We start from the raw sequence: 26,132 nt of genomic DNA, 5'->3' as shown, positions 1-26,132 counted from the left end.
ATGAGTGCCATTTAGATCCAGCTTGCATAGTAATGCGTTGTTGGTAAAGCTTCCTTTATTTAATATTAAAAGAACAAGTAGGAGAGAGTCACAAGGTAGTTTGATAGTGAAGAGGAAGGACGTAAGGAATGAAGTGTAGAGGTTGTGAGTCTGAGTCTCATCATGAACGACAACAAAAAAAGTTATAAGATGATTTGTTGGTGAAAGTGAAGGAGGTTGAGGGTGGAGTCTCACCCGCAACAAAAAAAACTAACGCGGGATTTCTCACACCTCCCCATACTTGTGTCCAGTAGGTAGAATTGTAGAAATCCAATAAAGATAGCATTTATGGAGATATCACTGCTTTGACATTTATGTGCACCTGTACTTTTGTACAGCCTCAGTGTTAAACAAGAAGGTACATGTTTAGTTGGTACTCAGCTACCATAACATTCAAATCTATCTACCCTACAGACATAGCCTACTGCTTTTGGTCACAAATGGCTTATCTTCCTCAACCTTTGTGGCTGCTAGGCATGTTGCACAAGACATGACAAATGTCCTTCTCTTTCGTGCTTCTAAACTGCATAATCACGTGTTGTCACTCACCCTAAATAGTATCAATTCAGCTTCTTCTTCATGGAGTTGTCTTTTCAATAGATGCAGTGTAACTCTTGGTCAGCTACCGACTAAACCCTAATGCGTTGTAAAAGACAGAGTAACAAGAAAGAAATAGGTAAAAAAGAGAGAAATAGATGAGAAATAACTTAGATTTTTGTGTTGTTTGGTTTTAGATAAAAAGAAAATTAATTATCTATTTTAGTCATTCATGTTTTTTGACCTTACCAGTTTGGTCCTCCAAAAATTGAAAAACCCAAAATGGTCCCAAAAGTTTCAAATGTGAGTCAAATTTGTCTTTTTTAGGTCAAATTAGTTCTTACAAAGTGTTTTAAAATATGCTAAAAATGACTAATTTGACCCACATTTGAAAATTTTATGGATGCGTTTTTCAATTTTTAAGAGACCAATCTGGTAAGGTCGAAAAACATGATGGACTAAAATGAGTAATTACATTAAAAAGAAAAGAAAGAGATGAGAAGCATTTCTCTCAAACCTCTCGAATAAAGATATGTTATCACAAACAATGTCGCAAATCTTATTTCACATCAATGAAAATATGCAATGTCAATTAAAAAAATTTAAGCACTCACTATTTTATTTTTTTGCTTCTTGTTATTAGTTCAAGACATGATTTGACATATAATTTGAGACAATTGATATTCATTTCTCGTTTTCTCTCCACATGAGAGGAGAAACAGAATACATGAATCTCACTCCACTTTTTTTTCTATCTCCCCGTACTCTCCTGTAAACCAAATGATAGAAAAATATGATTTCCCTTTAATTTCTCTCCTCTTCTTTTCTATCTTCCCTCTTTCTATTGTACCAAATGGAGTCTTAAGTATTTGTTTGGTTGAAGAGTAGAAAATGAAAGATGAGAGAAAAATGAGAAAGAAAACGGAGAGAAATAGAGTAGATTGTTTTATTGTTTGGTACCAGAGAAAAAGAAAAGAAAAAGAAGGGAAAATGCAAATATAAATTTTTGAATGATAAAAATACTCATACACTAAAAATATAAAAAATATTTTAATACTAATTAAAAATTATTTTAATGTAATTTTAAACAATATTTATGAAGTAAGAAAATATTAAAATAAATAATGCGGTAAAAAAGTGTGTAAATAAATAATAATAATAATAATAAAATATAGAAAGTGACCAAATGAGTTGATTTTGTAATTTCTTTCTCCCATCGTTTTCTCCTCAAATATGGAGATAAATAATTATTATGGGTCTCATGTACTTTTTGTTTCTCTCATCCCTTACTCCCTTCTCAACCAAACAAGACAAATGTTCACTTTCTTTACAATTACTCTCCCCTCAATTTCTTTCCTCTCTTTCTCCACCCAACCAAATGACGTTTAATGGTTCGTTTTAGAGTTGATTTTTTGGTGTGAAGATGAAGGGAAGAGAAAAGCATTCGAGTCATCTCATATGTGTATTTCGTGACTCTGATATTTTCTATTTCTCTTCATTCACCTCTAAAACTCAACTCGCAAACAAATCCTAAGACTATGATTGTGAGTTGAGTTTGAGAGGGGGGGAAAGGAAAATAGAAGACTTCATAGACAACTCACCAAATGTATTTCATGATTCTCAAGTCTTCCCTCTGTATTTCCTTCAAAATCTAACTCCAAAACGGACAATAAAAAATACTCTCTCCTCCCTTTAAAACAAAAGTTTGTTTATAAAAAAATAATTCCTTAATAGTTCCATTCAAATTTTAAAAATATACATCAAGTCATTGTTTTCTCCTACACTTCAAAAATTTATGTAAGTAAAGCAATTTGTTATATTGAAATTTATTATTTGTTTTGTATTTTTGGATGTACAATTTATTTATAATTGTTACTTTTTTAATTACTTGTCGTAAATCAAGAAAATATTAAATAGAGATAAAATTAGAAAACAATTATTAATAATATATTGAATTTTTACATGGGACAGAAAAAAGTAATACAAAATTTGTTAGTTAGAATATGGTAAATATATCAGAGGTCCTTAGTTTCTCTTAATATTAAATGTGTCTCTCCTTAATACAAAGTTACTTTTGATCTCCTTATTCTGAATTAATTTTTTTACCTATTTTCTTTTACAAAAGAGACTAATAGTATAGTAATAAATACGTATTGAGGAAGTATACACAAACTCATCTTTCTTTATTTCTTATGTATGTATTTTGTGATGATCATGCAAGACAAATCTTCAATTTTGATTATGGATTATTGAACTAAAATTCCAAGTTAACAGGGAAGATATATTTTGGACTATTTATTACAACACCATGCTATAATTTCCCCAATACATCAAGTAAAAGTAATTTTAGCCACCACTGGCGTCTTATCAAGTGTAACTTAGAAATGAATTAAACTGGTTCATTTTGTTTTGTTGTGATCTTTTTCAATACTTGACGATCCAAATTAGTTTAATGCTTTTAAAAAAATATTATTTTAAAGAAATTTAAATTTTATATTTTTAATTTTTTTTAATATTACATGTCAACATCTGTTTGAGTACTAAACAGAATCGAGTTTCACATTTCATTATGATTTTGCATGTTAAACAAATTAATAAATATTGCATTCCTTCCTTTATAAGTATCCTTTCTTCAAAAAATTATGTTTGTTTGCATCCGTTCCTTTCTCGGGAGCTGACACAGTAATAGCGTACTCAGATATTTGTTTCAGATTTTTAATGAAACAATAATCTATTAATCTATTAGAACAAGGACCACAACAGCATTAAGACAAGAAGGGACCACAAAACACAGCAAACAAAGAAAAATGGGCAGAACTTACATGCACGACAAGCTGTTGTTATGGACATATAGAGACAAGAAGCTGGTAGCAGTGGTGATTTCACGAGTCAAGAAGGACTTCTTATAATATCAGATCTAGCAGCTGCATAAAGTGACAAGAAGCAAGTAGCACTTCTTAACATAAGATCTTGCGCTGTGTAACATCCAAAATATGCTTACTGCTACAAATTGTGATGGAGAATAGTTGTAGTGTTATATTATACCTAATAGTTATGTCAATAAAGATATTTTTTTGGTGAGAGAGGAGTTCTTATTTTTAATTTTGATTTCAATGGAAAAATGTTATGGTTGGGAATAAGCAAGCAATCAAATAGTAAAAGAGTATAGAGAAAAGAGATAACGTAAATGATTTGGTAACGAGGTTCGACTAATTGTGCCTAAGTCTCCAAGAGCGTTAAGATGCCACCATTATGTTTTTATTAGAAAATAAGGATTTGTGTTTGATTATTCTTCTCTTTGTTACATTAATTTTACATAACATAAATTTATAGTCTTCTACCTCAACCTCTTTACATCAGTCCAAACACATAACTTATATTGTTGTAATCTAGAGATATGAGTCATTGCACAACAATCTTCACCTTAGTGAATATCATCAATCTCCATCTTTCGCCATTGGGTTGGGGGTGCTCTAAAGTCTAACGTCAGTGAATGTTCACCAAGCTCAGGCAATGCCTCAACTTGTCCATGGTAACCGGCTTGGTTAACATATCAGTTAAATTTTCTGAAGTGTGAACCTTATCCAATAGTATCTGCCCACAAACTACTAACTCCTTAATCTTGTGAAATCTCACATCAACATGTTTGGTCCTAGCATGATACACCTAGCTGTCACAATGCAGCGGAACTCTACCTTGCTCAACGCCTAACTCATTTACAAGCCCCATAAGCCACAAGGCTTCCTTAGAAGTTTCACCAGCTGCCATGTACCCTGCTTCAGTTGTGGACATAGCAACAACAGACTGAACTGATGATCTCCAGATAATTGGTCCACCTACAAGGGTGAAGACAAACCTCATTGTGGACCTTCTATCATCCAAGTCTCATACATAGTCCGAATCAACATAACCAATAACTGAAGGTTTACTACGTGTCTATCAAACATGAAAACGAGACCTGTAGTCCCCCTCAAATATTGGAAAATTCATTTGACTGCTTCCCAAAGCTGCTTCCGTGGTTTCGATATGTACTTGCATACTTGACTAACTGTTTGTGCCAAGTCCGATCTAGTACAAACCATAACATACATCAAGCAATCTACTACACTGACATATGGAACCTTTGACATGTACTTCTCTTGATCTGTCTTTGGACATTGATCTAGGGAAAGTTTGAAGTGATTTGTCAATGGAGTGCTTACTACTTTAGCATTGCTCGTATCAAATCTCTCTAAGATCGTTTCAACATAGCTTTGTAAAGAGTGTGAAATTATATTATATTTGCATTGCATTTAACTTACATTTTAGAACATAATTGGGACTTTATTATTGTTTTTGGCTTTTATTTTTTTGTTCGGGTTGAGCGAATATTTTTGGCTATGCTGTGCAGTTTAGATGGATTGAAGACAAAACGAGTAGAAATTGGGTGCAAGAAGATGAAATTCCGCGTTGAGGCTATGCGAAGACCAATTGAATGGCCAAAAGAAGTCGTAGATGTTATATTATTTTCCTATTTTTAGATTTGTTTTGTTGGGCTTAGCCCAATATTTTGTAATTAGCATAAATGAGGGTTCTCCATGAAGGATTGAACACTTTACACTTTACATTACAATTCTCTAATTTAGAATTTGGCATTCTCTTCTCCATTATGAGTGAGTAATTCTCTTTGTTTCTAGGATTGGGGCTATGCCCTTTTACATTTAATAAACATTTGTTCTTACTTCTATTTCATTGAGTGTTGTGATTTGAATCATTAAACTGAGTTTTATTCGTGTGAGTTATTTGACCAACAAATTACACCTCTTAGATTCATTAGGGAAGGACCGAGAGATGAACCCAACTATCTCACCATTCATTTATTCAAACTAGAATTCTAATTCACGAGAGTAGAATTAGGATTCTCGGGGGTTTCTAGAATTCACCTTGGATTGCTACGAAGCGATTGGATAGAAAGATCCAAGTAAAGAATTTGATTGATAATCGTACCACGAGAGTATGTGCGACTTCAATTGCGTATATGTGTCGGAGCTCAAGAGAGGATGACACATATCAAAGAGCAATTCACTCTCACAACTTAAAGTTCATGAAAGGGAGCAAAACAAGGATTTACGAGTGTAAAGGTGGTACCCTTATCCTGGGAACTATTCCAAATTTAGATTTCAATCCTTCTTTTACTATTTTCATAATTATTCTTGTCAAATGTTCAATTTTTCTAATTTCACTTTTAATCCTATTTGATTTAAGGATAAATTAATTGTTATAACTAAAGGAAATTTTCAGTACTTGTGGGATCGATATTTTATTACTTGACGACATAATCGTGCACTTGCGATTTGCCTTATCACTTTGCTGGGAGAGCCATAGTTTTCTAGCTCTCATATCCTTGTGAATCTCCATCCCAAGAATCTTCCTAGAAGCCCCTAAATCTTTCATGTCAAACTCCTTAGCTAGCATGACTTTCAGCTCATTGATATCACTCAAATGATTAGCAACAATCAACATATCATCAACACAAAGTAACAGAAAAATAAAAGAATCGTAAAAGCTTCTCACATAAACACATGAATCATACTCACAGCGCATGTAACCAAACTTCAACATATAAGTGTCAAAACGCTTGTGCCACTGTCTGAGAGACTACTTCAACCCATATAGAGACTTCTTGAACTTGCAAACTAAGTGACTTTGTCCAGCTGCACTAAGCTCTTCTGGTTGTGTCATGTAAATTTTCTCCTCTAATTCACCATGGAGAAAGGCAGTCTTCACATCCATATGTTCTAAGTGCATATCCAGGCTGGTTACCAAGACAATCACTACCTTGATAGAAGTGTGTCTCACCACTAGGGAGAAAATATCATTGTAGTTGATCCCCTTCTGTTGTGAATATCCTTTTGCTACAAGACGAGCTTTGAACTTTTCCCCTTCGTTTTCCGATATTGTTGGCTTCCTCTTGTACACCACTTGCATCCAACTACACGCTTGTTTGGGGGCAATGAGACAAGCTCTTAAGTTTAGTTCTTGTGTAGATACTCCATCTCCTCCATCATGGCACCCATCCATTGTTCTTTCTCCAGGCTGTTTATACCCTCTTAAAATCTACATGGATCTCCTGAACTGATATGAGAGAAACTGAAGTCATATATCTCTAAAGGTGTGATAGGACGACTATCCAAGTCTCTAGAAAGTAGATACTTCTGCACACTTGAACTCTCCGCTTGAGAATTATCATGTTCTTGGCTTGAACTAATGCATGGTTCATTGCCTTTATTTACCTGAACCGTTTCATTGCTCACTGGAATCATATTTGATCCTAAAGTATCTCAATTTGGCTTGGGCACCTCTATTAAAATTGATCGCTTCAGCATAAAATATTCATCAAGTACTCATCTTTGCTCAACACCACTTTTCTAGAAGCTGGATCCCAGAACTTGAACCCCTTCACATCTTTGGTATGTCCGATGAAGATACACCTCTTGGACTGGGGATCAAGTTTAGATCGTTCATCACTAGGTACATGTACACAAGCAGGACAACCAAATATGCGTAACATATTATAATTGATTAGGTTACATGTCCATACTACTTCTGCAACTTTACCATTCAATGAAGCTCGTGGTGATCTATTGATGATATAGCATGCCATACTAAGTAGACATGGCAAAACAGGCACTGCCCGCGGGTGCGCCCACATAGCCCACATATTTTTACGGGAATGGCATACAAATTTTGTCCATTAGCCCGTTTCGCCCGGCTCGTTTTGCCCGCTAAGTTTGCGGGCATTTCCGTTGGGCATGTGGTCAGCCCATAAACATAATTTAAAGAAAAAAGTAAGAAAATTTTAAATAAGGTATGATGTAATGTCATTTTTAATCCCTAAAAAAAATTGTAATCTAATGTGATTTGTTAAACTTCATATAAAATATCAAAAATTTTGTTCATTTTTATCTTCAACTACTTTATTTAATTTAATTTCATTTTTATATGAGTTTTTTATTTTTTTTAATTATTCAACAATGTCTGCGGTCTCCCGCAAGCCCATTAGCCCATTTTAAAACGGGTAAGGCATTGAATTTGTCCGTTAAACCAATGCGGGCATGCCCGTGCCCACTTAAATTTTTGTGGGCGCGGGCTAAACGGGTCGGGCGGCCCGTTTTGCCATCTCTAATACTAAGTGCCTCTGCCCAAAATCCTTTGGAAAGTCCAACATTCAGTCTCATACATGTGACCCTCTCTGTAAGAGTTCTATTCATCCTCTCTACAACACCCTTCTGCTGAGGAGTCTTCTTCACTGAAAAGTGCCTTTGAATGTCACGTTTCTCGTAGAATTTCTAAAAGTGAGTCTTTGTACTCCATACCATTGTCTGACCTCAAGTATTTGATTTTTTATCAGTCTGGTTCTCTACCTCTACCTTCCAAACCTTGAAATTGGCAAAGACTTCTGACTTATGCTTCAGAAAATAGACATAGACCTTGCGAGAAAAGTCATCGACGAAGGTAAAAAAATACATCAGTGTGGACATAGTCGAGAATATCCTGAGTCCTGTGTTGGCCAACCTTGAAACTAACTCGCGTTTGTTTCCCTAGCACAAAATACTTGCACAAATCAAGCTTGCATTTGCTCACTCCCCTCGAGAGTCCTCTTTTGCATAGTTCTATCATGCCACGTACGCTAATATGACCCAAACGCATGTACCATAATTTTGTAGAACCATGTTCTGAATCTACTGAGATCTCTCCAGTAACTCCACCTACAACTATTCTCCCTAACAGCTTGTAAGTATTTCATACAGTCCTCTTACCCTTCATCACCGTCAAAGCACCTTTACATACTCGAAGAATATCATTATTCCCATAAGCTCTATAGCTAAATCTTTTGGCTACAATTCCCCCAAAGAAATCAAATTCTTCTTCAAATCTGGCATGTATCTAACCTCACATAAAGTCTTCACTACACCATCATCCATCACAATTCTGATTTTCTCATGCCAATAATTCCACGTGCTTTATTATATCTGAGATACACGAAACCAAAATTGTCTGTCATGTATGTGGTGAACCATTCTCTGTTTGGCATCATGTGGTGGGAACAACCAGTATCAAGTATCCACTCATCTACACTATGATTTGATGTTACATATAGTAGATCAACTTCACTGTTGTAACCAGAGTCATCTTTCTACGCAACATTTGCATATTACTCGATGTTTCCATACTGGCTTGATAGGACTCCATTCATTGGGACAATCCCTTATGTAATGCCTAGTCTGTTTACACTTATAGCCCTCTACTGGTGTTTTGCCCATGGAATTTGATTTTTCTCTATGGCAGGACCCCCTCTACCTTGTCTCCTCCCACGTGCTTGACTCCCTTTCACATACAGACCATCACCTTGAGACATTCCCCTACATTTTGCCTTCTTTGATTGTGGGACAGAAGTGCATATGTGATCTCAACCAGATTGATTTAGCCTTTCCTGTACGTCATTGTTGTCACCAAGTGTTCATAGGAATTTGGCAAAGAACACATTAATATTTTTGCTTTGTCCTCATCATCAACCTTTATATCAAGTTTCTGCAAGTCATTATTCACTTGATTGAAAGTGTTGAGATGTTGTTTCAAATCAGCACCCTCCTACATCTTCAGGCCATAGAGTTTCCGTTTCAAATACAACTTATTTGTTAGAGACTTGGACATGAACTGCTTCTCTAATGTCTCTCATACCTCTTTTGGTGACATCAGATCCATAACAAGATATATCACCTCATCTGATAGACAAAGCCGTATGGTTCTCACAATCTTCTCCTCCAACTCTTCCCAATCCACATGATTCATACCATCTGGTTTTTTCTCATGCAACACCTTTAATAGACCTTGTTTAGCCAATACATCCTTAACCCTCTTTTTCCGCAATCCGAAATTACCAGTTCCATCGAACTTTCCTACCTTGAATTTGGCACATGGATTAAAAGCCATATGATATCAATAGTTGGGAACTAGTGAGCAATCAAATAGTAAAAGAGTATAGAGAAAAGAAAATAACACAAGGGATTTGGTAACGAGGTTCGGCCAATTGTGCCGAAGTCTCCACACATAACTTGTATTGTTGTTATCTAGAGATATGAGTCATTGCACAATATTAATTTCATTGCAAATAAAAGGTTTAAAGTAACATAACGTATTATTTTTTTTCTTTGTTTTTGTAGTATTTGTCTTTTCATTACTAGAGAGGATTCTTGAGTTAGCCTTAAAACTTATTTTGTTGCTGCTGCAAACATATTATATACATCTTTTTCTATTGAAGCTTAGCCCAAATGATGAAACCATTGGCCATGACTGAGGAAAGGTTGGCCATGACTGAGAGAAGTTGGATTGGGACCAAGAAAGAGTTGGCCAGGACCATGGGAAGCTGAGTCGTGACCGAGGAAAGCTGAGTCGTGACCGAGGAAAGTTGATGCATGCTCGAGACAAGACAAACTTGACCATATGTTGCATGGGACATGGCGCATATGACCAAGACAAGGCAAATCTGACTGTGTACTGCGAAGGATATGGTGTATGATGTCCTCTACGCTGTTATATATGTATTTTTTCTACATTTTTAAACTCTTTCAAACTCTTCTTCTTCCTTATTTCAAACCCTCTTCATGGCCACCTTTATCTCTCTCTAAAATCTTCGTTTTTGATCCATTTTGTGTGCTTTCATATCACATTTTCACTTCTAAACCATCATTTTCGTGTTTAGTGGCCTAAATAAAAAAACCACAAATCTCCAAAATCTAAAAACCTAACTTTTCAAAAACTCATTTCAATGGCTTCCTCTTCTAGGTCAAAGAAGCAACGCACAAATGTGACTCAAAGGAACCAAAGAACTTCATCTTTGGAGTCCAACCCTCTTGACTTAATGAAGCTTCTAGCAAAGATGAGCAACGTAAAATCTTTGAGGAGCACTTTCATGGTCGCATCATCTTCACTCCTAAATACGGTAATCTCGGGAACTTTGAGTTTGAAGATTTTCTATTTCCTTATCTCTTGAGACAACAAAACCTTTTCGATTTCTGTTGTGAATCAAATGAAACCTATCCTGAACTAATTAGAGTATTTTACTGTAACATGAACTTTAGGAAAAACCATCTTGCTTGCTATGTAAAAGGAAAAGACATTACTTTGGATATGAAAACCATGAGTTCATTGTGTTGTAACATACCCTATCAGGGAAGCATTGTAGGCTTCGGCCTTGTATACGAATGAGAAAACTATGATCGAAAAGATTTTTATTATTCTTTGTGTTGAATTACTAAAGAGGAAATAGAAATACTTAAGAAATACTTCAGAAGTTGAATCTTCTTGGCAAGAACTAGTTTTGGAAGGTTGTCGGAGCCTGGACTCTAGGTTGAACCTGCCAGTCACCGGTCTCAGACCATTTTTTATGGATACTTAAAAAGTCATTCTAACGTTCAAAACAATATTTATAGGAGTTTAATGCTTAGAGAGAATGAATGAGAAAATATATCGTCGTTCCATTATGGGTGACTTCGCTTATTTATACTGAGGTGAAATGGTTTGCACTCCTAGGAGATGTGTCATCATTGTGTACGAAGCGGTCTTGTCCCTTCAGTAGTCTTTCTTTCACATGCCATGAAGTTGAACTAGCTTTGTCGTGTGGGCAAAGTGAATCTATTGATAGTCATGTGACGTAACTTTAACTTTGGTGTGAAAGAAGGTTCTTTGGCATGGTAGACGCTGATTTATCGTGTCATTGTCATCCTTTCTTATAGTTAGGCCGACCCTCCAAGCTTGATTAACAATTGTAAATAATCAACAACCATATAGACAAAATCTTACAGGCTTAGTCATTGGCCAGCTCCGGTCCTAGGAAGGAACAACAACCTTAAAATATATAAATATAATGAGATTATATTTAATATTTAGCTTTACCTATATTTAATATTTATCCATTTTTTTAATATAAAAAAATCAATGATAACTTATAATTTATGTCTTTCGCTAAGATATCCAAAGCAAAAGAAGTAATCATAAAATCTTAGAGCATCAATGAATTAACAAAGTTCATACAACCAAACATAGATAATTGTGTAACTCAACGTAAATAAATCAATAGTGACAAACAGAAATGTAGAAGTAAAATAATATGAGCACAAATAGGATAACAGTGAGAAATCAAATTACAAATTAAAATATTATTAACTAAAAATTTAGAAACAAGTACTTACGAGGAAGGATTTTGGCATAAAGGTAGAGTCACACTAAAACTCGAGTACCCTAGTAATAAACTGAGAGGATACATGATACAAACCAAAAAACAAATTCATCCATATTTTATTTTCAGAATAAAGAACCTGAAGCTATTATTTTCAGAATAAAGAACCTGAAGCTACCAAGGATAACAACCGATAGATCTTAAACAACGGTGAAATACTATGTTACAGGTGAAAAAATCTTCATTGTGTTGGTTACGACCACAACACCATCCCAACGTGGGTGCAAAATTGTTTCATTGTGGCTGTTTTCTGTGATATTGGGTCGATGCTGAATCGTCCACTCACGAAACCATTGTGTTTCATCGGAAACAGGCACAATGGAACTATATTTCAAACCTTGTACCACTTTTCATATAATACTCAGGGTCTACGGTAATTTCTTTTATATCAGGCGGTACCCCTTCTGTTCAGTTTAATACAATATTTCTTTATTGAAAAAAACTTTTGGTTTACGCCCTTAAGTTTAACAATCAAAATCAAAGAATGATATCATACTTAACAGAAGGCAAAAGAACAGCGTGACATCTTACTATTTGAGATTTATATATAAAAAATTGTTAGTTTTTTTTTTAACTAAAGTCAAGTCAAATGACAAGGAATGTGAGGATCATAGACATTTGAAACAAAGCTTAATCTCCCTCTTCCATGAAAACCAATAAGGCATAGAAAGAAGCAGAAAAATTCAATGGAAAGAAGTATCATAATTTATTTTTTCTGTTTCAAAGTATTTTTGCTACTTGGAGAGCCAATAAATGATGAGAAACAACGTACAAGCAGCAATTACTGCTGCCAGAATAAGGTTATCCCTTGAGCGTCGCCTTCTTATTGAACCTGCAAGGGTAACATATTAGGGAGGTAAATCTGACAATCAATGGCAAATTAGAAAGATAAAAACTTTCAACAAGGTTTTGGTCTAGTGGTATAAGGTCCCTCTTGATCCCCAGGTAGACCAAAAGGTCATAGCTTCAATTACAATAAACCATACTTGTTGGAAGAGACAGTCATGCACCCCAAAAGAGATCCTTACCCATAAGGTGAAGGGATACCCTTCATATACAAAAAAAAATATAAAAACTATTTTTCAACATACCAAGAATGCTGCCAATAATAGGAAACTTGTCACCAAGAACCTTCACTTTTCCTTGAACATCTCCAAACAGTGCCCTCTGGGAACCCAAGACTGATCTTGTCGCTTGAGCTTGATTAATCACATCATCTATCTGGAAAAGTACAGGGAAAATAAACCAAGAATCCTCAAAAATAGGTAAAAGAGTCATGTTTAATAAGAGCTGAAAAGAGAAGACTCTCTGAGCAGAGAAATCTAAAAACAAAGATAGTCATTGACATATAAGGCAAATGGATTGACACTTAACAAAAATCAAATTTACATATGCAAGAGAAGAGGGTTATTGAAAAGAAATTATAAAATTTTCAGTACTATTAGGGATACTGAAGATCATGATATTGTGCATGGGGCAGCCCCTGACTTTGGTTTCCACCATACATATAATTTAAAGGACGCAACATGATATCCGCCAAAACAAAATTGTAGAAAAACCAAAACACCATATCACGTCACAAATCTTAGCTATATAGTCCTTCAACAAGCTATATAACATTAGTCCAAAATTATCTTAAAGAAACAAATAGAGGACCCCTAAACTAGCTGTGATGAAAAAGCATGGCAATCCGCTTGGCCCTCCGGTAAGACTTTCAAGAGAGCAATGCTTATTGAGCATTCAGAACTGGCCAATAAAGAATTCTTCGCTGATTGAGAACTTTGAAGTTTAAGAAATGCAAATTTACTCTAGAACATATACTTACATGAGATATACTTCCGTGGATGGCAGCTCTCTCGCGTAGTAACTGCATCCTTGGTGACAAACCACCAGATGTCTGCCAGAAGAAGGTAAGTCTACAACAAGTATGATGACATAATATCTGTAATTTTAACTCGGATCATGTTCATGGTTCACCTTGAAGTCAGTAATGTCATCCCTGACTGAACTCAAAAGTTCTGCATGTTCCCTCATTGAGATTAAGTTCCCATTGATACGCCTAAATTCCTGAGGAGAATCACAATCAACAAGGTCAATATTTTAAAATCAGCTTATTAGAGCATAGGAAAGATTTCTATGTAGCATTATCCAAATCAGTACAGTAGGAAGGGCTCAGCTACATAGATTCAATAATTTATGTTGTGTCAGAGTGTTAAGATATATAAATCATGGCACTTCGAGAACACCAAAGTTAAAATTCTGGTCAAAGATAAAAAAGGATAGGAGTTCTCAACAAGAAATTTGACAGATGGGTCAAGACATTACTGATTACACCCTGTCCCATTTATAGATGTCTATTGTATTTGCATGGAATGGAATGCCAGAATCTTTGAAGAACACTTTTTCCACTTCTTACTTTAGGAGGATATCTTATTATCATATCCCATATGCAGTTCTTCAACTTATAATTTTGTTTACGGCTACAAGAAAATGACATGACATAATATGTGCGAACAAAGAATCATCAGCCCTCTGATTCAGCAGTATATTCGAAGTTACAGGGTAGAAATGACATGACAATATGACATAATATTTGCTAACAAAGAATTCCAATCAATACTAGGTTGTGAATACTAGTGACAAGCAGCTTCTCATTTAGAGAGGATATTCAAGCAAAGAAAGATTTAGTAGGTCATGTGCCCAAACGAATAAGTGAGAATAGGAAAAATATTGAAGGGAGCACTTCATTAATTGATTAAAACTTCTTTATCTTTAGGCATAAATTGGCCCAAACCTGTATATATTTGAATCTAACAAGTGTCAGATACCTAGATCCAAGCATTTCACATAAGACAGAAAAATGCACAAATCCTTAGAACCAGCCAATTCAGCCATGACAAACCTAATGCAATGTCCATCCGTGCACTAAACAAAGTAAACATAAGTATATGTACGTCTGTAACAATTTACACTTGCAGAGTTCATTGTTTGAGAATGATTAAAACTACATTTTACAAAATAGAAATCATATATAAAAAAACCTGGGTAAACTCATGAAGAATATCTCTGTGCCTAGCCAATTTCTGAGTTATAGAAGTAGCAGGTCCAGCAGATGCAGCACATCTACTCATTGAATCGTTTATGTCCAATAGTTTCTCAAGCAAGGATTGGATTTCCATTTCCATGGATTTCCCAGACCTACTAGACCCAAGTGGTGATGATCCACCATCAACATGACCTAATAAGAAAAGGTATATATTATCATAAATGTAGAGAACTACCAAATTAAATGCATTTAACTTTAAGGAACTCCAGGATTGTTTATTTGTAAACAGAAACAGTTTCTCCCTTCTGTATAATTGGGAAACATAGGGGGTATTTGGTATATTTTTAGTTACTATGATTACACTAACAATCACAAAAATGCCACATTTCTACTTTCTATTTTCATGTTTTCACCAATTCTTTCAGAACATTTTGAAAGTAGGAAACAAAATGAATAACAAGATGATATGGGTCAAAATATGTCAACTAAGAATGAAAACAGAAAACAAACAAACACCACAATATCTTTCAACCAAACAACCAACTCTCCTACAAACTCAAGTCATTAGGCATAAACCATAGTTACTAGATTGTCTGAACAACCTAGCAAACCACATACCAATTCCCACATAACACGCACAATTCATGGTGATTTGTAGTATAAAGAATGTCGTGACAAATTGTGTAAGGTAGCATACTGAATACCATATTGTACTAAGAGCCCGGTAACTGTTTGTAGTATAGACTTCAGATACTTCACACGTTAATGCCATCATTCCTTAGCACAATCCTCTTGAAAGAGCTTGATGAGCTTAAAATGTAAACGATGCACAGACTCATGCACCCTGTGCTGAAACTCTTCACTTAGCACAAATATCGAACTCCTAACTAATTGTTCATCTCAAAGGGGCTAACTTCCCCAACAGCTTCATCAGTTAGGGTCTATTTGTGAGTTGAGTTTTGAAGGGAAATGGAAGGCTTCTGAGCCATCCCACCAGTGTATTTGATAGCTTTCAAGCATTCCTTTTCCTTTCTTTCCCCTCGAAAAACCAACTCGCGAACAGACCATTAGGTGAATAGAAATTTTGTATTGAGTAAAACAACAATTTGGTCACCGGCAAAACGACAAAACAAATTTCATCCCTGACATGATTTTGCTATACACTAAGTTTTTGAAGGGGAGAGGGAAAAGAGTGCAGCTGCCGCGGTTTGAACCCAAGTGCTCATCTTCAACAACTCTCCTAAATAAGCTGACTCTTACAATTTGATCTGTGACAATATTGTGCATCAATTAAATCTAGTAGAGTGTCATTTTATCTAATGTATCAATGATAAACATTTTCATTATCAAGTAAATATATTCATAACCACATTAAAGACAATTGTAATAGCCCGTTGCTTTTCATTTACCTTTCTCTTTTATTTTTACGTTTTCCTCCTCCGAATTTAGATATAACAGAAACACAGGTTTATGCTAGATTGATTTTAACGTCATATTGAAATTCAACTGAAAGCAATTATTGAAATGCAATGTGATGAGTAAAAGAAAAAGAAGCACCTGATTGGTTAAACCTAGCGCAGAGTTTAGCATAGGAAGATAGCTTAACATCGAGATCGCCTTCGATCTTGCGCGCTTCCTTTCGCAATTCTTCCCAACCTGATTCCTGTAACTCCAAATGTAGATCACTCATTACGATATTTGATTTTCTCAAGGTTTAGATTTTAGCTTCAAATTCTGGACTAGTTGCGCCTTTACAATTTTATGAAAGGTTCATAAAACAGAGATGGTGGAAAGCGGAGAACAAGGACAGGGGGAGGATCGTCTGCAACCGGATCTATTATGAACCAAATGAGCTTTGCTCTTTCACATTGGGTGTTCGGGGTGAACATGGGTCGACCCAAAATGTTGGTTGGGGTATTCTTTTGAACTCAAAACTCATTGAAGACTAACGACCTTAAATGTTGATTGGATTAGCTTTTGAATCTAAACTTGACACTCTAGACCTAATTATATATAGTGCATTCCCTTTTAGACAAAGTCTTTATTATTATGGATTATAATATGTGAAATTATATATATAAATATTTTATGGAATATTTACATATATGTATATATGATAAAAAATTAGAAAATTTATAATATCATGGGCAAATAATTGTTATTATTCTCTACACAATTGAATGGGCATATACAAATATGACAAATGTGTGATCATGAGACGATTGGGTCGTGTTTGTCTTTTAACCTACTCTGGATATTGACCAGATCTAATTTTTGAATCCGAATCTGACCATAGACCCGATGAAACTCGGCCATATTCAAGCCTAAATATGATCGAATCAAACTTAAAGTGTAGGTAGGGTCACATCATGCTCACACATATTGTGTGGTGCTAGAAAGTAGAGATTTAATACATAAAAAGGGTCTATTTGGCAAAACACAGGGTGTAGTTGATGGCTCTATTTGGGAAACTAGCTTGTAGTTGTGAAGGTAGCTTATCAAACTAGAGTTGTTCAGTAAAATGAGATTTGTAACTAGCTGAAATTTAAAAATTGACTTAAAAGGACATCCATTATTTATTTATTATTTATTAATTGGAGTAATTAAATTCATAGATAATTTAAAATAATCATTTACTTTTATATTTTATTTATAATTAAATATGTAATATTTTATTTATTTTTTTGTTTTATTTTAATATTATTTTTTTGTTTTTAATTTTTTTCTCCAAAAATACAATGAAGTTACAAATATTTATAATATACTTCCACCATTAACACTATATATCCTTAAAAGATATAATACTAAAATATTTCACACATTTATCAAACAATCAAATGCAAGAAGAATAATGTATACATCACACAAAAATTCAGTGGAAAATAATTTATTCATCACAAAAGATTTGTGAAAAGATTAAACCTTCTTCAAGATTATGAAGATTGTAGAGAGTCTTAAAATGACATTGTGAATGTATGTTAATGGTGTTGGTCTAGTGATGTAAGACTCCACTAGATCCTCAAGAAGACCAAAAGGTCAATGGATCAATTCTTGTGAGCGACACTTGTTGGTAGGGCAGTCACCATGCTAAAAGAAATTAGTTTCTTACCCAAAAGGGTGAGAGGACATGATAGTACCCAAAAAAGTATAATAAACCTTCTTTTTACCCTTTATTATGTCTTTGAGCTTTGCTTTTGGTAGTAAAAGAAATTTCATAATTCAAAAAGAGAGAAATTATACAACTAAATGATGAATAACATATTTATTGAAACATAGAAATAAAAATAATAACACAAAGAATCAATAAGGCAAATGCTTTAAAATCTGAATAATTGTTGACAACTCTTCACAATAAATTATAACAGAAATCAACGAAAAATCTATATAAAAATATGACTCATACATCAAACAATATCATATATCTCACTGTATATAATCAAATAATCAAACTATAGGAGCAACTCTAAGTATGTCACATGTAACCATGTCAGAAAATAAAATACAAAAATATAGAATTGATAGGGTCTTTTGTCCCATATAAAATCCTATAAATTGTGTAACATACCTGAAGTGATAATCAGTGGAAAGGCATACAAATGGAGGTAGACTGCTGGTTTTTCTCTATGAAGGAAACGTAAATGGAGGAAAGGTATGAGTGATAAATAAGGTTAATAGGCTTTTTTAATTGATGACATGTAATATAATTTGTTCAAATATTGAAAGACAAAATTGGAAAGCGAATTATTAAGAGTTACTTTAATTTCTAAACGCTACTTGAAGTAACTTTCTAAAAAGTTGCTTTCAAACACTACAAGCTCCTTTTTTAAAAGTTATATAAGTTACCGTCATTTTTTGTTTATGGAACGCATATAATAACTTTTTGAAGAAAACATAATTAACCAGATAATTGATTAACCATATTGGTAATCGATTATTGAACACAAACAAACTAAAATGACTAACTAGTTAATCGATTAACTATAGTATTAATCGATTAGATCTTTATTGTTGTTGTCTTCATGATCATTGGCTAGTTGGCTGGACTTGTCCTTGTGTTGAAAGAAGATTTCTATAACGGGAATTCCCCCTCAACAACAAAATGTGTTACTTTATTGAAGGGTTAATTCGAGTTGCCTTACAAGTATATTTATTTTAGAGTGATGATCAATTTATTTAATTAGTGACTTTATTTATTTACTCATTTTTCAGGTTCCTTTTAACCATACCATAAAGGTATATCTCATTTTATTAAGTTAACCATACAATTTCCTATGAAATGTTGGTATCAATGAATAAAACGAACAAAAGAATAAATTTAGCAATTAACCGTACCACTTCTTTCGAAGGGTTGATATAAAGAATAAAATAATAAAGCAATAAATAAATGTTAGTTGCGGAAAAGTAAATAACAGAAAGTAAATGTTAGTTGCGGAAAATAAATGACAAAAAATAAATGTTAGCGGTTAGATTTATTATCCATCACTCTTTTATTGTCTAAGTAACAATCCATTGATTGAATTGCACTTTTTTGCATTTTGTTCCTATGTACAAAGTTACAAACCATGAATTGGTTTGAATTTATTGTTTTAGAAATCTTTAATCAACAAATAAAATTTCTAAGTCAATATTTTACTATGTTACACTTGCATATCTTTTCAATATTCAATTGTAGTATAATATAGGATTATGTCGAACCAAAGAGAATTGCATTAATAGAAAAAAATCAGATATGCATATTAATAAAAATAATGATTAACTAATTTTTCATGGTTTTTGTGTTATGTTGCATAAAAGTTAGCAAAGAAACATAAACTAATCTTCACAAATTCTTGAGGAGAAAGTTGGTTTGAAATATGCAATTATTTCTAAACTCAAATGATTTTTGAAAAACATTAACAAGTTATGTGTTATACTCTCGGTTAATTCCACACATCATACGAATGAGAAAACTATGATCGAAAAGATTTTTATTATTCTTTGTGTTGAATTACTAAAGAGGAAATAGAAATACTTAAGAAATACTTCAGAAGTTGAATCTTCTTGGCAAGAACTAGTTTTGGAAGGTTGTCGGAGCCTGGACTCTAGGTTGAACCTGCCAGTCACCGGTCTCAGACCATTTTTTATGGATACTTAAAAAGTCATTCTAACGTTCAAAACAATATTTATAGGAGTTTAATGCTTAGAGAGAATGAATGAGAAAATATATCGTCGTTCCATTATGGGTGACTTCGCTTATTTATACTGAGGTGAAATGGTTTGCACTCCTAGGAGATGTGTCATCATTGTGTACGAAGCGGTCTTGTCCCTTCAGTAGTCTTTCTTTCACATGCCATGAAGTTGAACTAGCTTTGTCGTGTGGGCAAAGTGAATCTATTGATAGTCATGTGACGTAACTTTAACTTTGGTGTGAAAGAAGGTTCTTTGGCATGGTAGACGCTGATTTATCGTGTCATTGTCATCCTTTCTTATAGTTAGGCCGACCCTCCAAGCTTGATTAACAATTGTAAATAATCAACAACCATATAGACAAAATCTTACAGGCTTAGTCATTGGCCAGCTCCGGTCCTAGGAAGGAACAACAACCTTAAAATATATAAATATAATGAGATTATATTTAATATTTAGCTTTACCTATATTTAATATTTATCCATTTTTTTAATATAAAAAAATCAATGATAACTTATAATTTATGTCTTTCGCTAAGATATCCAAAGCAAAAGAAGTAATCATAAAATCTTAGAGCATCAATGAATTAACAAAGTTCATACAACCAAACATAGATAATTGTGTAACTCAACGTAAATAAATCAATAGTGACAAACAGAAATGTAGAAGTAAAATAATATGAGCACAAATAGGATAACAGTGAGAAATCAAATTACAAATTAAAATATTATTAACTAAAAATTTAGAAACAAGTACTTACGAGGAAGGATTTTGGCATAAAGGTAGAGTCACACTAAAACTCGAGTACCCTAGTAATAAACTGAGAGGATACATGATACAAACCAAAAAACAAATTCATCCATATTTTATTTTCAGAATAAAGAACCTGAAGCTATTATTTTCAGAATAAAGAACCTGAAGCTACCAAGGATAACAACCGATAGATCTTAAACAACGGTGAAATACTATGTTACAGGTGAAAAAATCTTCATTGTGTTGGTTACGACCACAACACCATCCCAACGTGGGTGCAAAATTGTTTCATTGTGGCTGTTTTCTGTGATATTGGGTCGATGCTGAATCGTCCACTCACGAAACCATTGTGTTTCATCGGAAACAGGCACAATGGAACTATATTTCAAACCTTGTACCACTTTTCATATAATACTCAGGGTCTACGGTAATTTCTTTTATATCAGGCGGTACCCCTTCTGTTCAGTTTAATACAATATTTCTTTATTGAAAAAAACTTTTGGTTTACGCCCTTAAGTTTAACAATCAAAATCAAAGAATGATATCATACTTAACAGAAGGCAAAAGAACAGCGTGACATCTTACTATTTGAGATTTATATATAAAAAATTGTTAGTTTTTTTTTTAACTAAAGTCAAGTCAAATGACAAGGAATGTGAGGATCATAGACATTTGAAACAAAGCTTAATCTCCCTCTTCCATGAAAACCAATAAGGCATAGAAAGAAGCAGAAAAATTCAATGGAAAGAAGTATCATAATTTATTTTTTCTGTTTCAAAGTATTTTTGCTACTTGGAGAGCCAATAAATGATGAGAAACAACGTACAAGCAGCAATTACTGCTGCCAGAATAAGGTTATCCCTTGAGCGTCGCCTTCTTATTGAACCTGCAAGGGTAACATATTAGGGAGGTAAATCTGACAATCAATGGCAAATTAGAAAGATAAAAACTTTCAACAAGGTTTTGGTCTAGTGGTATAAGGTCCCTCTTGATCCCCAGGTAGACCAAAAGGTCATAGCTTCAATTACAATAAACCATACTTGTTGGAAGAGACAGTCATGCACCCCAAAAGAGATCCTTACCCATAAGGTGAAGGGATACCCTTCATATACAAAAAAAAATATAAAAACTATTTTTCAACATACCAAGAATGCTGCCAATAATAGGAAACTTGTCACCAAGAACCTTCACTTTTCCTTGAACATCTCCAAACAGTGCCCTCTGGGAACCCAAGACTGATCTTGTCGCTTGAGCTTGATTAATCACATCATCTATCTGGAAAAGTACAGGGAAAATAAACCAAGAATCCTCAAAAATAGGTAAAAGAGTCATGTTTAATAAGAGCTGAAAAGAGAAGACTCTCTGAGCAGAGAAATCTAAAAACAAAGATAGTCATTGACATATAAGGCAAATGGATTGACACTTAACAAAAATCAAATTTACATATGCAAGAGAAGAGGGTTATTGAAAAGAAATTATAAAATTTTCAGTACTATTAGGGATACTGAAGATCATGATATTGTGCATGGGGCAGCCCCTGACTTTGGTTTCCACCATACATATAATTTAAAGGACGCAACATGATATCCGCCAAAACAAAATTGTAGAAAAACCAAAACACCATATCACGTCACAAATCTTAGCTATATAGTCCTTCAACAAGCTATATAACATTAGTCCAAAATTATCTTAAAGAAACAAATAGAGGACCCCTAAACTAGCTGTGATGAAAAAGCATGGCAATCCGCTTGGCCCTCCGGTAAGACTTTCAAGAGAGCAATGCTTATTGAGCATTCAGAACTGGCCAATAAAGAATTCTTCGCTGATTGAGAACTTTGAAGTTTAAGAAATGCAAATTTACTCTAGAACATATACTTACATGAGATATACTTCCGTGGATGGCAGCTCTCTCGCGTAGTAACTGCATCCTTGGTGACAAACCACCAGATGTCTGCCAGAAGAAGGTAAGTCTACAACAAGTATGATGACATAATATCTGTAATTTTAACTCGGATCATGTTCATGGTTCACCTTGAAGTCAGTAATGTCATCCCTGACTGAACTCAAAAGTTCTGCATGTTCCCTCATTGAGATTAAGTTCCCATTGATACGCCTAAATTCCTGAGGAGAATCACAATCAACAAGGTCAATATTTTAAAATCAGCTTATTAGAGCATAGGAAAGATTTCTATGTAGCATTATCCAAATCAGTACAGTAGGAAGGGCTCAGCTACATAGATTCAATAATTTATGTTGTGTCAGAGTGTTAAGATATATAAATCATGGCACTTCGAGAACACCAAAGTTAAAATTCTGGTCAAAGATAAAAAAGGATAGGAGTTCTCAACAAGAAATTTGACAGATGGGTCAAGACATTACTGATTACACCCTGTCCCATTTATAGATGTCTATTGTATTTGCATGGAATGGAATGCCAGAATCTTTGAAGAACACTTTTTCCACTTCTTACTTTAGGAGGATATCTTATTATCATATCCCATATGCAGTTCTTCAACTTATAATTTTGTTTACGGCTACAAGAAAATGACATGACATAATATGTGCGAACAAAGAATCATCAGCCCTCTGATTCAGCAGTATATTCGAAGTTACAGGGTAGAAATGACATGACAATATGACATAATATTTGCTAACAAAGAATTCCAATCAATACTAGGTTGTGAATACTAGTGACAAGCAGCTTCTCATTTAGAGAGGATATTCAAGCAAAGAAAGATTTAGTAGGTCATGTGCCCAAACGAATAAGTGAGAATAGGAAAAATATTGAAGGGAGCACTTCATTAATTGATTAAAACTTCTTTATCTTTAGGCATAAATTGGCCCAAACCTGTATATATTTGAATCTAACAAGTGTCAGATACCTAGATCCAAGCATTTCACATAAGACAGAAAAATGCACAAATCCTTAGAACCAGCCAATTCAGCCATGACAAACCTAATGCAATGTCCATCCGTGCACTAAACAAAGTAAACATAAGTATATGTACGTCTGTAACAATTTACACTTGCAGAGTTCATTGTTTGAGAATGATTAAAACTACATTTTACAAAATAGAAATCATATATAAAAAAACCTGGGTAAACTCATGAAGAATATCTCTGTGCCTAGCCAATTTCTGAGTTATAGAAGTAGCAGGTCCAGCAGATGCAGCACATCTACTCATTGAATCGTTTATGTCCAATAGTTTCTCAAGCAAGGATTGGATTTCCATTTCCATGGATTTCCCAGACCTACTAGACCCAAGTGGTGATGATCCACCATCAACATGACCTAATAAGAAAAGGTATATATTATCATAAATGTAGAGAACTACCAAATTAAATGCATTTAACTTTAAGGAACTCCAGGATTGTTTATTTGTAAACAGAAACAGTTTCTCCCTTCTGTATAATTGGGAAACATAGGGGGTATTTGGTATATTTTTAGTTACTATGATTACACTAACAATCACAAAAATGCCACATTTCTACTTTCTATTTTCATGTTTTCACCAATTCTTTCAGAACATTTTGAAAGTAGGAAACAAAATGAATAACAAGATGATATGGGTCAAAATATGTCAACTAAGAATGAAAACAGAAAACAAACAAACACCACAATATCTTTCAACCAAACAACCAACTCTCCTACAAACTCAAGTCATTAGGCATAAACCATAGTTACTAGATTGTCTGAACAACCTAGCAAACCACATACCAATTCCCACATAACACGCACAATTCATGGTGATTTGTAGTATAAAGAATGTCGTGACAAATTGTGTAAGGTAGCATACTGAATACCATATTGTACTAAGAGCCCGGTAACTGTTTGTAGTATAGACTTCAGATACTTCACACGTTAATGCCATCATTCCTTAGCACAATCCTCTTGAAAGAGCTTGATGAGCTTAAAATGTAAACGATGCACAGACTCATGCACCCTGTGCTGAAACTCTTCACTTAGCACAAATATCGAACTCCTAACTAATTGTTCATCTCAAAGGGGCTAACTTCCCCAACAGCTTCATCAGTTAGGGTCTATTTGTGAGTTGAGTTTTGAAGGGAAATGGAAGGCTTCTGAGCCATCCCACCAGTGTATTTGATAGCTTTCAAGCATTCCTTTTCCTTTCTTTCCCCTCGAAAAACCAACTCGCGAACAGACCATTAGGTGAATAGAAATTTTGTATTGAGTAAAACAACAATTTGGTCACCGGCAAAACGACAAAACAAATTTCATCCCTGACATGATTTTGCTATACACTAAGTTTTTGAAGGGGAGAGGGAAAAGAGTGCAGCTGCCGCGGTTTGAACCCAAGTGCTCATCTTCAACAACTCTCCTAAATAAGCTGACTCTTACAATTTGATCTGTGACAATATTGTGCATCAATTAAATCTAGTAGAGTGTCATTTTATCTAATGTATCAATGATAAACATTTTCATTATCAAGTAAATATATTCATAACCACATTAAAGACAATTGTAATAGCCCGTTGCTTTTCATTTACCTTTCTCTTTTATTTTTACGTTTTCCTCCTCCGAATTTAGATATAACAGAAACACAGGTTTATGCTAGATTGATTTTAACGTCATATTGAAATTCAACTGAAAGCAATTATTGAAATGCAATGTGATGAGTAAAAGAAAAAGAAGCACCTGATTGGTTAAACCTAGCGCAGAGTTTAGCATAGGAAGATAGCTTAACATCGAGATCGCCTTCGATCTTGCGCGCTTCCTTTCGCAATTCTTCCCAACCTGATTCCTGTAACTCCAAATGTAGATCACTCATTACGATATTTGATTTTCTCAAGGTTTAGATTTTAGCTTCAAATTCTGGACTAGTTGCGCCTTTACAATTTTATGAAAGGTTCATAAAACAGAGATGGTGGAAAGCGGAGAACAAGGACAGGGGGAGGATCGTCTGCAACCGGATCTATTATGAACCAAATGAGCTTTGCTCTTTCACATTGGGTGTTCGGGGTGAACATGGGTCGACCCAAAATGTTGGTTGGGGTATTCTTTTGAACTCAAAACTCATTGAAGACTAACGACCTTAAATGTTGATTGGATTAGCTTTTGAATCTAAACTTGACACTCTAGACCTAATTATATATAGTGCATTCCCTTTTAGACAAAGTCTTTATTATTATGGATTATAATATGTGAAATTATATATATAAATATTTTATGGAATATTTACATATATGTATATATGATAAAAAATTAGAAAATTTATAATATCATGGGCAAATAATTGTTATTATTCTCTACACAATTGAATGGGCATATACAAATATGACAAATGTGTGAT

At 34.2% G+C, this 26,132-nt stretch overlaps 2 protein-coding genes across 2 annotated transcripts; both read right to left on the bottom strand.

Moving 5' to 3' along the window:
- On the bottom strand, positions 12,445 to 16,787 carry LOC109361577 (Golgi SNAP receptor complex member 1-2-like). The gene is made up of 6 exons (XM_019607073.1): positions 16,458 to 16,787; positions 14,896 to 15,092; positions 13,832 to 13,921; positions 13,680 to 13,751; positions 12,946 to 13,075; positions 12,445 to 12,686 (listed from the first exon to the last, which is right to left on the bottom strand). Exons 1-6 carry the CDS (start codon positions 16,588 to 16,590, stop codon positions 12,589 to 12,591), a joined length of 720 nt encoding a protein of 239 aa, XP_019462618.1. The 5' UTR covers positions 16,591 to 16,787; the 3' UTR covers positions 12,445 to 12,588.
- Positions 21,465 to 25,806, bottom strand: LOC109361574 (Golgi SNAP receptor complex member 1-2-like). Its single transcript, XM_019607068.1, has 6 exons — positions 25,478 to 25,806; positions 23,916 to 24,112; positions 22,852 to 22,941; positions 22,700 to 22,771; positions 21,966 to 22,095; positions 21,465 to 21,706 (listed from the first exon to the last, which is right to left on the bottom strand). Exons 1-6 carry the CDS (start codon positions 25,608 to 25,610, stop codon positions 21,609 to 21,611), a joined length of 720 nt encoding a protein of 239 aa, XP_019462613.1. The 5' UTR covers positions 25,611 to 25,806; the 3' UTR covers positions 21,465 to 21,608.

The sequence above is a fragment of the Lupinus angustifolius genome, chromosome LG12 (genome assembly GCF_001865875.1).
Source record: "Lupinus angustifolius cultivar Tanjil chromosome LG12, LupAngTanjil_v1.0, whole genome shotgun sequence".
Taxonomy (NCBI): Eukaryota; Viridiplantae; Streptophyta; class Magnoliopsida; order Fabales; family Fabaceae; genus Lupinus; species Lupinus angustifolius.
The sequence above is the reverse complement of the archived record's forward strand: the minus strand, read 5'-3'. Positions and strand labels throughout refer to the sequence as shown.

What these genes read in the sequence shown, in the direction of transcription:
- LOC109361577 (XM_019607073.1), bottom strand. Translation starts at nt 16,590, where the DNA reads ATGAGTGATCTACATTTGGAGTTACAGGAATCAGGTTGGGAAGAATTG. An exon ending in TCCACGGAAGTATATCTCAT is followed by an intron (nt 13,076 to 13,679) that starts GTAAGTATATGT and finishes GTACTTTTCCAG; the next exon opens with ATAGATGATGTGATTAATCA. An exon ending in TATTATTGGCAGCATTCTTG is followed by an intron (nt 12,687 to 12,945) that starts GTATGTTGAAAA and finishes TTACCCTTGCAG; the next exon opens with GTTCAATAAGAAGGCGACGC.
- LOC109361574 (XM_019607068.1), bottom strand. Translation starts at nt 25,610, where the DNA reads ATGAGTGATCTACATTTGGAGTTACAGGAATCAGGTTGGGAAGAATTG. An exon ending in TTCTTCATGAGTTTACCCAG is followed by an intron (nt 22,942 to 23,915) that starts GTTTTTTTATAT and finishes GATTCTCCTCAG; the next exon opens with GAATTTAGGCGTATCAATGG. An exon ending in ATGACATTACTGACTTCAAG is followed by an intron (nt 22,772 to 22,851) that starts GTGAACCATGAA and finishes TTCTTCTGGCAG; the next exon opens with ACATCTGGTGGTTTGTCACC.